General features: G+C 42.0%; 1 protein-coding gene across 7 annotated transcripts in view; it reads left to right on the top strand.

Moving 5' to 3' along the window:
* The window catches only part of nav1b (neuron navigator 1b), a 178,511-nt gene that overhangs the window by 113,867 nt on the left and 49,263 nt on the right, over positions 1-15,381 (top strand). For 5 of the 7 annotated variants that reach the window (XM_060919337.1, XM_060919339.1, XM_060919340.1 and 2 more), the window contains 7 exons: positions 1,037-1,444; positions 1,746-1,787; positions 3,589-3,743; positions 9,253-9,429; positions 11,005-11,057; positions 11,296-11,319; positions 13,238-13,315. In XM_060919337.1, coding sequence (XP_060775320.1) covers positions 1,037-1,444; positions 1,746-1,787; positions 3,589-3,743; positions 9,253-9,429; positions 11,005-11,057; positions 11,296-11,319; positions 13,238-13,315 — 937 coding nt within the window. The remainder of the gene's footprint in view (positions 1-1,036; positions 1,445-1,745; positions 1,788-3,588; positions 3,744-9,252; positions 9,430-11,004; positions 11,058-11,295; positions 11,320-13,237; positions 13,316-15,381) is intronic. The other 2 variants (XM_060919338.1, XM_060919341.1) reach the window with 1 other exon arrangement.

Below are 15,381 nucleotides of genomic sequence, written 5' to 3' on the forward strand. Positions count from 1 at the left end.
CAAAGAAAAAGCCTTCTGGAGGAAAGCTGTATGGTCAGATGAGACAAAGATTGAGTTGTTTGGCCACAATGACCACCATGTACAGAGGGACACTGTACCAGCTGGTGGTGGTGGTAGGATCATCATGATGCTCTGGGGCTGTTTTGCTGCCAGTGGAACTGGTTCATTGCACAAAGTGGATGGAATAATGAAGAAGGAGGACTACCTCAGAATTCTTCAGCATAAACCATCAGAAACTTGAACACGACTTGGGAGTTACAACAGGACAATGAACCCAAACACGCATCAGAGCTGGTTGTGGAGGCTAACATTAAGCTTAAAACAAGTCCCGACTTCAACCCTATTGAAAATATGTAGACCGTGCTTATAAGTGGAGTCCATGCCAAGAAAAAAAAAAACAAATTTAATTGAACTCTACCAATTCTACCATGAGGAGTCGTGAAATATCCAACCAGAATTCTGCCAGAAGCTTGTTCATGGTAAACAGAAATGTTTGATCAAGGTGAATCTTGCGAAGAGACCTTTTACCCAAATATTATGCGTGCTGGATGTATAATTTTGTCCTTGTGTTGATTTCAGAAAACCCAAAGAAAATTAAAATTTGTGCACCAAATTCTAGTGTTTTTTTATTAAAGATGTATGCTGTACAATCATTCTGCCACAGAAAAAGAACAGTTCAAAGAAATTACTGAAAACCCAAATATTGCCATGACGTTCATATCCAGGATGATGTTCATGTAACTGTATGTAAACTTCTGACCACAACTGTAAATGACTAGTGTTGGTAGGTAGCATAGCCTGACAGCTAGCTAGAATTGTCAGAATTTTGCTTTTAAGACATTTATGACATGAATACTTGCACTTTGATAGGGTCGTCTCATTGTAGACCTGCGTGGTTCTAGTCCCAGAGTAATCATTGAGTAACACCGAGGGTATAATTAAGAAAATTGAATTTTAATATAACATGTATTTCATGGCACTAAATTTCTCCTGACTATAAAATAGCAGTAACGAACTGTCATTGTTAATGTAACAGAACACTGGCTAAGTCTCTCGCCCACCCTCCGAGCCTGGCACACCTGGACAAGGTGAATTCCAACAGCCTAGACACTTGTGTGACTATCGAAGACCTTCCCCCAAAGATTCCTCCGTACTCCAAACTGCAGGACCTCGTGGGCTCGCGCGTGCCCAGCCGTCTCACGCCCAGCCCAGCTCCAGTGCTCAACATCGATTCACCAAGCTGCTTCTCCGGTCAGCCTCTTTCTCTGAGCAGCTCCCCACTCTTATACCCCAAGATGTCTGGTGTCCACCACAGCATGGAGTCCCTGTCTCTACACATGAGCCTGCCACCCAGCGTGGAACTCGGGGACCAGGAGGAGACCACAGGCAGAACTATGGGCACATGGGGGGCAGGCACTCGCACATCGGTCACCTTAAATGACAGGTAGGCTGGGATGTCAGGGTTACAAGCATAAATGTCTTCGAGCATGGAGGGAACTTTTAAGGGCATAGTAAGGGTCTAAATCCAATTTTTGCTTGTGACTACTGCCCTCTGTTGGTACAAGCACAACATATCTGTTGAATTCTATCAAATGCATTTTGAGATCCTACTGTATGACTGATTATGATTGAATATATTTTGCAGCACTGTAATCAGCTTCATTAAAGTGTCTATTGCTGTAATGTTAAAACTCATGGTATTAGATGAAGTAATTATTATTTGTGCTATTCTCTCCATCTCTCAGTTTACAAACTGACAGGAACACCTTACCCAAGCAAGGATTAAGGTACTCTTACTCTGCCTTCACATCTCTGCCAGTCATAGTAGAACATTACTATTTGTTAACAATATATAGAGTTAAGCAGTGAGGTTCCAGAAAGAACGTAAAAATGCCTGTTTTACAGGGTTTTTTTACAAACTAAGCGTAAGCCATGTGTCAAACTAGTTTAGACTTGTGTTGGCTAATGTTACCGTACAGCAGGCTAGAGCTGTCGAATCCACTCTCACTGATACGGTGCTGCTTGAAAGTTTGTGAACCCTTTAGAATTTTCTATATTTCTGCATAAATATGACCTAAAACATCATTAGATTTTCACACAAGTCCTAAAAGTAGATAAAGAGAACCCAGTTAAACAAATGAGACAAAAATATTATACTTGGCCATTTATTTATTTATTGAGGAAAATGATCCAATATTACATATCTGTGAGTGGCAAAAGTATGTGAACCTCGAGGATTAGCAGTTAATTTGAAGGTGAAATTAGAGTCAGGTGTTTTCAATCAATGGGATGACAATCAGGTGTGAGTGGGCACCCTGTTTTATTTAAAGAACAGGGATCTATCAAAGTCTGATCTTCACAACACATGTTTGTGGAAGTGTATCATGGCACAAACAAAGATTTCTGAGGACCTCAGAAAAAGCGTTGTTGATGCTCATCAGGCTGGAAAAGGTTACAAAACCATCTCTAAAGAGTTTGGACTCCACCAATCCACAGTCAGACAGATTGTGTACAAATGGAGGAAATTCAAGACCATTGTTACCCTCCCCAGGATTGGTCGACCAACAAAGATCACTCCAAGAGCAAGGCGTGTAATAGTCGACGAGGTCACAAAGGACCCCAGGGTAACTTCTAAGCAACTGAAGGCCTCTCTCACATTGGCTAATGTTAATGTTCATGAGTCCACCATCAGGAGAACACTGAACAACAATGGTGTGCATGGCAGGGTTGCAAGGAGAAAGCCACTGCTCTCCAAAAAGAACATTGCTGCTCGTCTGCAGTTTGCTAAAGATCACGTGGACAAACCAGAAGGCTATTGGGAAAATGTTTTGTGGACGGATGAGACCAAAATAGAGCTTTTTGGTTTAAATGAGAAGCGTTATGTTTGGAGAAAGGAAAGCACTGCATTCCAGCATAAGAACCTTATCCCATCTGTGAAACATGGTGGTGGTAGTATCATGGTTTGGGCCTGTTTATGTTTTGGAATGGCCAAGTCAAAGTCCTGACCTTAATCCAAACAAAATGTTCTGGAAGGACCTGAAGCGAGCAGTTCATGTGAGGAAACCCACCAACATCCCAGAGTTGAAGCTGTTCTGTATGGAGGAATGGGCTAAAATTCCTCCAAGCCGGTGTGCAGGACTGATCAACAGTTACCGGAAACGTTTAGTTGCAGTTATTGCTGCACAAGGGGGTCACACCAGATACTAAAAGCAAAGGTTCACATACTTTTGCCACTCACAGATATGTAATATTGGATCATTTTCCTCAATAAATAAATAAATGGCCAAGTATAATATTTTTGTCTCATTTGTTTAACTGGGTTCTCTTTATCTACTTTTAGGACTTGTGTGAAAATCTGATGATGTTTTTGGTCATATTTATGCAGAAATATAGAAAATTCTAAAGGGTTCACAAACTTTCAAGCACCACTGTAAGCACATTATTAATCCCGTAGTTGGTTCAGGTTAATGCTTCAAACCCTTTATTTAAGACTTGTCTCAGGTTTATGAGAAAATGAATGGGAAATTTATTTCTAGAACCAAGTCTGTTCAGCTCTATGAACATCATGTTTGCTTTGTGCCCTTGCAGTCGCTACAGTAGTAGCCAATCAGAAGGAGAAGGAAAAGAGCGGCGCCACTCCCACACAATAATGAGTATGACCGAGTCTGAGAGCCCACCCCAACTCCCATCACCCACTCACTTGAGCCAGTCCTTTGCTGGCAAAACACCCCCCACCAATGTGGGTGAGTACAAGTTTATCAACATAAGAAGCCCTACAGTGTCTGTTGAAATGATTTAACATAACGTGTATGTGACATTTATACAACCCCAATTCCAAAAAAGTTGGGACAAAGTACAAATTGTAAATAAAAATGGAATGCAATGATGTGGAAGTTTCAAAATTCCATATTTTATTCAGAATAGAACATAGATGACATATCAAATGTTTAAACTGAGAAAATGTATCATTTAAAGAGAACAATTAGGTGATTTTAAATTTCATGACAACAACACATCTCAAAAAAGTTGGGACAAGGCCATGTTTACCACTGTGAGACATCCCCTTTTCTCTTTACAACAGTCTGTAAACGTCTGGGGACTGAGGAGACAAGTTGCTCAAGTTTAGGGATAGGAATGTTAACCCATTCTTGTCTAATGTAGGATTCTAGTTGCTCAACTGTCTTAGGTCTTTTTTGTCATATCTTCCGTTTTATGATCCGCCAAATGTTTTCTATGGGTGAAAGATCTGGACTGCAGGCTGGCCAGTTCAGTACGCGGACCCTTCTTCTACGCAGCCATGATGCTGTAATTGATGCAGTATGTGGTTTGGCATTGTCATGTTGGAAAATGCAAGGTCTTCCCTGAAAGAGACGTCGTCTGGATGGGAGCATATGTTGCTCTAGAACCTGGATATACCTTTCAGCATTGATGGTGTCTTTCCAGATGTGTAAGCTGCCCATGCCACACGCACTAATGCAACCCCATACCATCAGAGATGCAGGCTTCTGAACTGAGCACTGATAACAACTTGGGTCGTCCTTCTCCTCTTTAGTCCGAATGACACGGCGTCCCTGATTTCCATAAAGAACTTCAAATTTTGATTCGTCTGACCACAGAACAGTTTTCCACTTTGCCACAGTCCATTGGACTCTTTTCCTACGAGGTCATGCAGTTTTTACATTTTCAGGAAGCGGTTTGTCTTGCTGAAAGAAGGAAGGTCTTCACTGAAAAAGATTTTGTCTGGATGGCAGCATATTGCTCTGAAATGTGTAGATATCATTCAGCATTAATGATGCCTTTCCAGATGTACAAGCTACCCATGTCATGTGCACTAATGCACCCTCATACCATCACAGATGCTGGCTTTTGAACTGTGCACTGACATGCCGGATGGTCCCTCTCCTCTTTAGCCTGGAGGACGTGGTGTCCATGATTTTTAGAAAGAATTTCTACTTTTGATTCGTCAGAACTCGGGACAATTTTCCACTTTGCCTCAGTCCATCGTAAAAGAGCTCGGGCCCAGAGAAGGTGGCGGTATTTCTGGATATTGTTTATATCTGGTTTTAACTTGCATTTGTGGATGCAGTAATGAACTGTTTTCACAGATGGTGGTTTTCTGAAGTATTCCTGAGCCCATACAGTGATTTCCACTACAGACACGTGTCTGCTTTTAATGCAGTGTCTCCTGAGGGCCTGAAGATCACAGGCATCCAACGTCAGTTTTCAGCCTTGTCTCTTGCATACAGAGATTTCTCTAGATTCTCTGAGTCTTTTAATGATATTATGTACCACAGATGATCTGATCCCCAAATTATTTGTAATTTTACATTGAGGAACATAATCAGAATCAGAAGCACTTTATTGCCAGGTATGTTACACACACGAGGAATTTGACTCCGGTTCGACTTAGCTTTCATAGTACAGACAGAAAGAAAGTATAGAAAAAAAACCACACACAGAGTCTCACTGCAGTGAACTCCAGGGGGAGAATCGCGTTTCTACAGCAACGGCCTTGAAGGCAGTGCTGGCTAGGAGAGCCAAGATAAGATTGGAATTTGTTTAGACTTAAGATGGGTAGACGTGTCCTTTTTCGCTTAACCTGCTTGTCCATTCTGGCCACCAAAATGATCCATTTCTCTCTGCAAAGCCATCAACTTCTCCATGATGTTATCAATGTTGCAACTCAAGTTCTGAACAGCCACAGTCTGAGTGCCGACAGCTCTGCCCACCGCCTCAATCATGTCGGGCAGCTTTGTGGGGCTTTGAACAGCTGCCACCGTTAACTGATTTCCTCGATACACCAGGGCAATGCCAAGTCCAATCAGCAAAAATCCTGTGATCATGGTTCCAAATAGGTAAATATCCTCAATGTCCTCCACGGAAAGAATCGCCAAGCACACCACACGCCACTTCTCCCAGGCATCCATGGTGTATCCAGCTGCAAACGTTCCGGCAGGACAGGCAGGTTCCCCCGAACCTAGACTTCTCGTCGAGAAGATTGTGTCAATTGCGTGAAGTGACCAGTTGATCAAATCCATAATTTCGATTCGGAGAACAGTGCAGGAAGGGTCTCTCAGACGAGACGAGTCCGCAGAAGCAAAGCAGGAGAGAGGCTTGTCAGGAAGGGAGAGGCTGAGAAATGAGAGATTTTTTTTTTTTTAAGATTTTTTTGGGCTTTTTGCACCTTTATTGGATAGGACAGTGCAGAGACAGGAAACGAGCAGGAGAGAGAGACGGGGAGGGACCGGGAAATGACCTCAGGCCGGAACCGAACCCGGGTCCCCGGATCTATGGTATGGCGCCTTATCCACCTGAGCCACGACGCCCCCGAGAAATGAGAGATGAGAGGAAAAAACACCCACACATTTCGCTCCTATCAGGACCGGAATGTGTAGGCATTAAAAAAAAAACCTCAGCGCAGCATTCCGTGAAGCATGGAGAAGAATTAACACAACAATTACACAAAAACATAGAAAGTATGAGAGAGCAAAGTCCTGTGGCAGCTGTCTCCGGCGCCATCTTGGATGAACAATTTTATTCTGAAATTGTTGCACTGTTTGCCCATGCAGTCTTTCTTTCACAGAGTGGTGAACCCCTCCCCATCTTTACTTCTGAGAGACTCCGCCTCTCTGGGATGCTCTTTTTATATCTAATCATGCTACTGACCTGCTGCCAATTAACCAAATTTTTTTTTCAGCGTTACACGACTTTTTTCAGTCTTTTGTTGCCCTTGTCCCAACTTTTCTGAAACATGTTGTTGACATCAAATTCAAAATGAGCATATTATTTTCCAAAAAACAGTTACATTTCCCAGTTTCAACATTTGATATGTTGTTTTTGTACTATTTTCAATGAAATCTAGGGTTTCCATGGTTTGCAAATCTTCACATTCTGTTTTTATTGATGTTTTATATGGTGTCCCAACTTTTTTGGAATTGGGGTTTTGTGTGTGTGTGTGTATATATATATATATTATATACTTACATACATTTTTAAAGGCTACTATCTACAGGATCGTTTATCTATCATACATTTACCTTCCAATTTATTAGGAGTAACTCTACCTCCTCATTCATGCAATCAGCCAATCGCATGGCAGCAGCACAGTGCATAAAATCATACAGATGCAGGTCAAGATCTTCAGTTAAAGCAGATACGCAGAACCTTTATTTTTAAATACTTTTCTGAGTGGATAGTATCTTCATCCTTGACTCTTGTATGCTGCATAAACGGGAATAAAAAAATATATATTTTTGAGAGTTAAAATCGACCGCAAAGTTAGCATTCGAGCTGCTCCGCTGAGCCAGCCAGCCCTGAGTGCGTGACGTCACAGCGGTAACCGGTTTAAAGGCCGAGGCCTTTGACAGCTATAGACTAAAGTCATATAAATAAAAATTTACGGTGAAAGTAAGAAATACTGTTACCAACTTGCTCAACTAAGACTGATTTGACTTCATTGATTGTGGGTTGACTCTCATTAAAACAGGATAGGTGTTATAACTTATGCAACATACATGTACATGCATGCATTTTCACTGATAAAACGTAAAAGGCTAATTAAATAATCAGATGAACTGAGACAAATCACATTCTAAAGCAAATTAAATAATCTAATACCGGTAACTTAAACAAACAAAACAAGTTATATGTATTAATCTAAATGCAGGTAAACAATGAGTGGTGTTGTTTTTGTTGTTTTGTATCCAAATGAGAGTCGGAGCTTACCCGTCTGTGTTCTCGCTTCTTGAAGGCTGATTTTGTGGCTGACTGTTTTTAAACAATCTGACTTTCAGTTGATCATTCAGTTCTCCGTTCATTCGCTTCTTCCACGTAAGGGTGAGATATTGCTGCTGAGGCAAGTATATCCAGCGGAGAAATCAGACGGCTGCGCCACTCATTCTCCATTTTCTCCATACTGAGTATTCCGCCATTACTGCTCGGCTCAGGCAATTACTAAAACCTCGGATGGAACGGGACATCACCGGTTTTGGCAACAACCACGGGGAGGTCACTGCCCGGGCGATAATATGTCCCGTCCCGTGTTTTAGCAACAACCCTCGGCTCACACTCCGGGAAAACTGGTGCAACTGAATTTCCTTTTCTTATAATTTTCTTTTCCTTTAATTGTTGGTACTGCACCCTCTTTCAATAAGGGCTTATAGCCAACACTCCTCAACAGATCAGAGGTTTCATACAAGTCTTCAATAAAATTTGCAGAGCAGAGGAGAGACCACTTCTTGAATTTCTCGCAAAATGCGTCCAAATCTTTGCAGTTTGAAAATTCTTAGGCCATGAATGCAACATAAATCCACCTTCTGTCGTGTTGCTGCACCCACCAGCAACACATCTACGTGGCATGGCGATAAATTAGCTCAAAATGGAAGCTTGAAGTTGCAGTCAGCTCTGTGTTTTAGTATAGCGGAAATGGTGATGAGACCGATAGACTTCCTGCTGTGATGTCACGAATGTCAAGGTCTTTCACTCAGACCGCTACCTAATATAAATTAATCGTAAAAATGACTATATTAGATTTATTGTTAACGCTTAAAACTATTCCTGTGCCATTCTTGAGGTCTCAAGGCATTTATAAACAAAAAGTGAGGCCATGGCTCTGCGTATATGCTTTTGTCCTTATCAAACATCTGAATAGGGGAAAATAGTGATCTCAGTAACTGTGATTGTGGCGTGGTTGTTGGTAAAAGACCAGCTGGTTTGAGTATTTCAGAAACTGCTGATCTCCTGGGATTTTCATGGAGATCAACTGCTGATCTCCTAGAGTTTGCACAGAATGGTGCAAAAAAGAAAGAAAATATTTATTTAAGGTGTTTGGAGCAGAATGGTTTGAACTGACAGCAAGGCGACAGTAACTCAAATAACCTCTCTTTACGATGGTGGTGAGCAGAAAAGAATCTCGAAACACATTCGACCCTTCAGGGGGATGGTCTACACCACCCAAAGGATTTTCATGCACGATTTTTTTTCCTGTTCACAGAGCACAGTGAACATCAGGGTGCACAACATGTCAGATCTCGAACAGAAGAACACATTATGTTCCCCTTGTGTCAGCCAAGAACAGGAATCTGAAGCTACAGTGGTCACAGGCTCACCAGAACTAGACAGATGGAGTCTGAAAAAAGACCAAGAAATATTTTACATTCCAGATTGATTCGGCACGTTTTCATTGATTCATGAAGCTTTGGATGCATGTGTGTAGTAATCTGTATACTTTTGTCTGTCTTGTGTCTTTCACAGTGGCTCCCATTACAAGCTCAAACACGACCCCTCGCATCACTCGCTCCAACAGCATCCCAGCAAATGAGGGCAGCTATGACCTGTATGCAAGTTCCCCTCTGGGAAGCTCCATCTCACTGGCCGATCGGCCGAAGAGCATGATGCGCTCTGGATCCTTCCGGGAGCCTGGAGAGGATGGTGAGTCTTTCTGTTGATGATCTATAGATTCCGTATCTTCTGTCTGATATCATTATTATTATTATTATTATTGTCTTGTTGTAAAATTATTTGTTGTCGCTTGGCTTCAGGCTAAAATCCTAAGCTACAGTTCGGCTAACTGACCAAATCATATTCGGGAGGTGAATATAGTGCACACTGTGTATGGTAATTCCTTTTCATGCAAGAGAGTACCTTATTTTTGTGGGTGCTTCATCCAACTTGTTCTGTTAAAGCTAGATTGCCTTTCAGATTTTTAAGGTTTAGGTCATAAAAAGGGGGCGGCATGGTGGTGTAGTGGTTAGCGCTGTCGCCTCACAGCAAGAAGGTCCGGGTTCGAGCCCTGTGGCCGGCGAGGGCCTTTCTGTGCGGAGTTTGCATGTTCTCCCCGTGTCCGTGTGGGTTTCCTCCGGGTGCTCCGGTTTCCCCCACAGTCCAAAGACATGCAGGTTAGGTTAACTGGTGACTCTAAATTGACCGTAGGTGTGAATGTGAGTGTGAATGGTTGTCTGTGTCTATGTGTCAGCCCTGTGATGACCTGGCGACTTGTCCAGGGTGTACCCCGCCTTTCACCCGTAGTCAGCTGGGATAGGCTCCAGCTTGCCTGCGACCCTGTAGAACAGGACAAAAACGGCTACAGATAATGAGATGAGATTGAGATGAGGTCATAAAAAGAATTTTCCCCAACACCCAATTATTTTTGTTTAGTGGACCAAAAGCTACTGAATTCAAATCACAGACTTCCAATTTTTTTATTTTTTTTTAATAAAACAATTAATGAATTTAGGGCCATGTGGCCCTAAATTCTCTGCTATTTTTTTTTTTTTTTGCTTCACCCCGACCCAAATCAAGATACTGTGCCATGCGTGACGTGGGGGGCTTTCCCTGTTTGCGCAAGGCATTGCGGGATACAAATTTGAAACAGGAGAGGGAAATGGAGGACGTGAGTGTGCAAATGAAACGTGAAAGACCGACTACAGTAACGGACAGCGAGAAGAAAAGACGCTATGTTGTGAAGGAAAGGAAACGCAGGACCAACCTAATAAATATCGGTGGTCAGCGAGCACCTTGGTGTGATCAGCTGTTCGTTTAGTGACAGAATGGTGTAACTGTCCGTGCACGGTTAAGGTAAACCTGTAGATGGCAGTAATGAAACACTGGATGCTGTATGATGGAAAACCCAACAGAAGAAGGAAAAGAAGAAGCAAGTAAACCTGCGCATACGCACACGGACTTCCTCTGTCTGCTCGACTGCGCAAAGCGAGCCGTTTCATGCACATTATTTGCTCGGGAATCCTCTCAAATTAAATAACTTCCCAGCCCCAGAATGGTCTGATTTTTTTTCGATATTACAGAAATAAATATCACAATGGCCAAATTTCAGAGGGATCTAAATTTCACCAATTTTATGAAACCGAAAGGCCATCTACTTTTACGTGTTTTACTTCAGTTTATATCGATTTTCATTTCATCTTATGAAACCACTAAAACTGTAGTCGCTTCATTCCCCTACATATTTTACTGGTGCAAATTATGTTGCTGTCTGTTCTTTTTCAGTCCATGGTTCTGTCCTATCCCTGGCTTCCAATGCTTCATCCAACTACTCATCAGTAAGTACAAAGTGTCCGGAAGAAAAAACAATGGCTAAATACTCTCCATTAAAAAAAAAAAAATTCTATATTTTCAATCTTATATCCGAGTTGTTTTTGCCATAAACAGTATATATAATGTCATTTAGTGATTATATATTAAGAGCCCCAAAAAATCTTTCTGTGCTGCTCTCAATCCTGAGCTTTTTCATTCTTTCTTACTGCTCCTACCTCTATTTCTTTCATCTTGCGTTCTCAGACAGAGGAGAGAATGCAGGGAGAGGTAAGTCTGTCCTTTCAGCACTTTGTTTTCTTGTTTCAGGTTTATGTCTATGGTTATGGCTCTATTCTTTTCTTCATCAGTTGGCTTCTACTTTAAAAATGGTGTCTAGTCCTTGTAGAATTGTTTTTTTTTCTGCAGTTGAAAAGTATACGGTGGATATAAAAAGTCTCCACACCCTTTAAAATGATAGTTTTTTTCTAATAATTTCTAAACTTTTCCCACCTTTAATGTGACCTATGACCTGTACAATTCAATTGAAAAACAAACAAATCTGTTAGGGGGAAAACATTTAAAAAAACGTACAATAAGCTGGTTGCATAAGTGTGTACACCCTTAAACTAATACTTTGTTGAAGCACCTTTTGATTTAATTACAGCATTCAGTCTTGTTGGGTTCACACTTGCCATCAATTAAAATAACTCTGATTAACCCCAAATAAAGTTCAGACATTTACTCAATCGCATCCTCCAGCAAAAGTCAGGGTTCGCGGAGAGCTTACAAAGCGTCAAAGGGATCTCATTGTTGAAAGGTATCAGTCAAGAGAAGGGTAGGCATTAGATATACCATGGAGCACAGTGAAGACGGTCATCAAGAAGTGGAGAAAATATGGGACAACAGTGACATTACTGAGAACTGGACGTCCCTCCAAAACTGATGAAAAGACGAGACAAAAACTGGTCAGGGAGGCTGCCAAGAGGCCTACAGCAACACTGAAGGAGCTGCAGGAATTTCTGGCAAGTACTGGTTGTGTACATGTGACAGCAATCTCCCGTATTCTCCATATGTCTGGACTATGAGGTAGGGTCAAAGAATAACATCCAGGCCCGGCTAAATTTTGCAAAAAATATATACATATACAGTATCAACTCTCTGAAAAGCATGTGGGAAAATGTGTTATGGTCTGATGAAACCAAGGTTGAACTTTAAGGTCACAATTCCAAAAGGTATGTTTGGTGCAAAAACAACACTGCGCATCACCAAAAGAACACCATACCCATGGTGAAGCATGGTGGTGGCAGCATCATGTTTTGGGGTTGTTTTTCTTCAGCTGGAACAGGGGCTTTAGTCAAGGTGCAGGGAATTATGAACAGTTCTAAATACCAGTCGATTTTGGCCCAAAACCTTCAGGTGTCTGCTAGAAAGATGAAGATGAAGAGGAATTTCATCTTTCAGCACGACAATGACCCCAAAAAAGTTTTGGAATGGCCCAGTCAGAGCCCAGACCTAAATCCAATCGAAAATCTGTGGGGTGACCTGAAGAGGGGGTTAGCACTGTCACCTCACAGCAAGAAGGTCCTGGGTTCGAGCCCAGCTGCCGACGGGAGCCTTTCTGTGTGGAGTTTGCATGTTCTCCCCGTGTCTGTGTGGGTTTCCTCCGGGTGCTCCGGTTTCCCCCACAGTCCAAAGACATGCAGGTTAGGTTAACTGGTGACTCTAAATTGACCGTAGGTGTGAATGTGAGTGTGAATGGTTGTCTGTGTCTATGTGTCAGCCCTGTGATGACCTGGCGACTTGTTCAGGGTGTACCCCGCCTTTCGCCCGTAGTCAGCGGGGATAGGCTCCAGCTTGCCTGCGACCCTGTAGATGGATAAAGTGGCTAGAGATAATGAGATGAGATGAGATGTTTTCCCCAAAACAGATTTGTTTGTTTTTCAATGGAATTGTACAGGTCATAGGTCACATTAAAGGTGGGAAAAGTTTAGAAATTATTCATCGTGGTCTCATTTTTTTACATCAGATAAACCTATCATTTTAACAGGGTGTGTACACTTTTTATATCCACCGTATACACCATCAATTCAATCAGCGTTCCTTATTCTCATGTATATTCTGTGTTATAAGCGTACACATTATTTATAATCTCTGGTTTGGTAGCGGAGATCGAAGAACTAACAGCTAGAGTTGTCTTTCTTCACAGCAAATCCGAAAACTAAGGCGTGAACTTGAAGCATCTCAAGACAAGGTGGCCAACCTGACGAGTCAACTGTCTGCTAACGTATGTACTGAAACGATCCAAACACCAGCAGCACAACTCGTATGCAGCAGCTTCTTGAACCAGCTGCTTTCACTGAGATGTGCCTTGTTATGCTGTAATTGATTTATTTATTTTAAATTTATTTGTCTTGTATGTGATTTATTTGTGGTCTGTGCGAATGGCCTTTTGCTACTTTGCAAACATGTTTTCATGCGCCATCATTTATTTATTCCTAAATCCCCCTATCATTAGATATAGGTTCTTCAGTAATAAATTTTCTCTCCTGTTATTAAGTCTAACATCAGGAGTGTTACAACAGAAAAACATTTGGTGGAGATTGTGAGGTTGAATCCAAGCAATGCCATAACCATACGAGAGAGCAAAATCAACCTTGCTCTTTGGCTGGGAGGGACGGCATACTGTCTCCCATGTCAATCAGAGTGTGACTGACCAATCATGAGTGTCTGTGAGCTCATGTATGCAGAAGAGGGTCGATAGCACTTTCCTCAGAGTGTGTTCAGCTGCCCTGTGAAAGTTGTGGTGGCTTCATGCATCTTTTAAGGAGATACACAGAACCTTTATTTTTAAATGCATTTCTGAGTGGATAGTATCTCCATCCTTGACTCTTGTATGCTGCATAATTGGGAATTAAAAAATAGATTTTTGAGAGTTAAAATCGACCGCAAAGTTGGCATTCGAGCTGCCCCGCTGAGCCAGGGTGGGTGACGTCACAGCGGGAACCAGTGCTATAGACCAAAGCCAGACTCGGCGGGCGAGAGTGGTTGCAATGACCTCTTTGTTCGGATTTATTGGAGATTTTTTTGATTCCTCAGATAGTAGTACATGTGACTGTGATAGTCCTGAAATTGGAGTGTGTGTACATGCTACTGCTATACATGTAGAACTGTATCAGTTCGAACCATCGGAAAGTGAATCCGATAGTAACACGTCGGCCACGGAGGCCCCCACCTTACAAAATAAAGCCAGAGAACAAAGCCGTCTAGAGAATTGGATGGAATTGAACTGACAGTCTCATGTGACTCTCATTAAAACAGGATGGGTGTTATAACTTATGCAACATGCATGTACATGCATGCATTTTCACTGATAAAACGTAAAAGGCTAATTAAATAATCAGATGAACTGAGAATCACATTCTGAAGCAAATTAAATAATCTTATACCGCTAACTTAAACACACAATACAAGTTACATGTATTAATCTAAATGCAGGTAAACAACGAGTGTTGTTGTTTTTTGTTATGTAACCAAATGAGAGTCACATCTTACCCGTCTGTGTTCTCGCTTCTTGAAGGCTGAGCTTGTGGCCGATTGTTTCGAGACAATCTGACTTTCAGTTCTTCGTTCATTCACTTCTTCCACGTAAGGGCGAGATATTGCTGCTAAGGCAAGCATATCCAGCGGAGAAATCTGACGACTTGTCCATTCATTCTCCATTTTCTCCATATTGAGTACTCCGCCATGACTGCTCGGCTCACACTCCGGGAGAACTGGTGCAACTGAACTTGCTTTCCTTTTCTTGTAGTTTTCTTTTCCTTTAATTGTTGGTACTGCACCCTATTTCAATACAGGTTTATAGCCAACGCTCCTCAACAGATCAGAGGTCTTGTACGAGTCTTCAGTAAAATGTGCAGAGCAGAGGAGAGACCACTTTGTACGCGCCCAATCGGTGAACTTCTCGCAAAATGCATCCAAATCCTTGCAGTTTGAACATTCTTGGGCCATGAATGCAACGTAAATCCACCTTCTGTCGTGTTGCTGCATCCGCCAGCAGCACATCTACGCGGCATGGCGATAAATTAGCTCAAAATGGAGGGTCGAAGTTGCGGTCAGCTCTGTGTTTTAGTATAACGGAAATGGCAGCGAGACCGATAGACTTCCCGCTGTGACGTCACAGATGTCAAAGTCATTCACTCAAACCGCTACCTATATGAATCACTTTAATCGTAAAAATGACTATATTAGATTTATTGTTAAATAAAACTATTCCTGTGCCGTTCTTGAGGTCTCAAGGCATTTATAAACAAAAAGTGAGGCCATGGTTCTGCGTATCTCCTTTAAGGAAGC

The sequence above is a fragment of the Neoarius graeffei genome, chromosome 4 (genome assembly GCF_027579695.1).
Source record: "Neoarius graeffei isolate fNeoGra1 chromosome 4, fNeoGra1.pri, whole genome shotgun sequence".
In the NCBI taxonomy this organism is placed as follows: domain Eukaryota; kingdom Metazoa; phylum Chordata; class Actinopteri; order Siluriformes; family Ariidae; genus Neoarius; species Neoarius graeffei.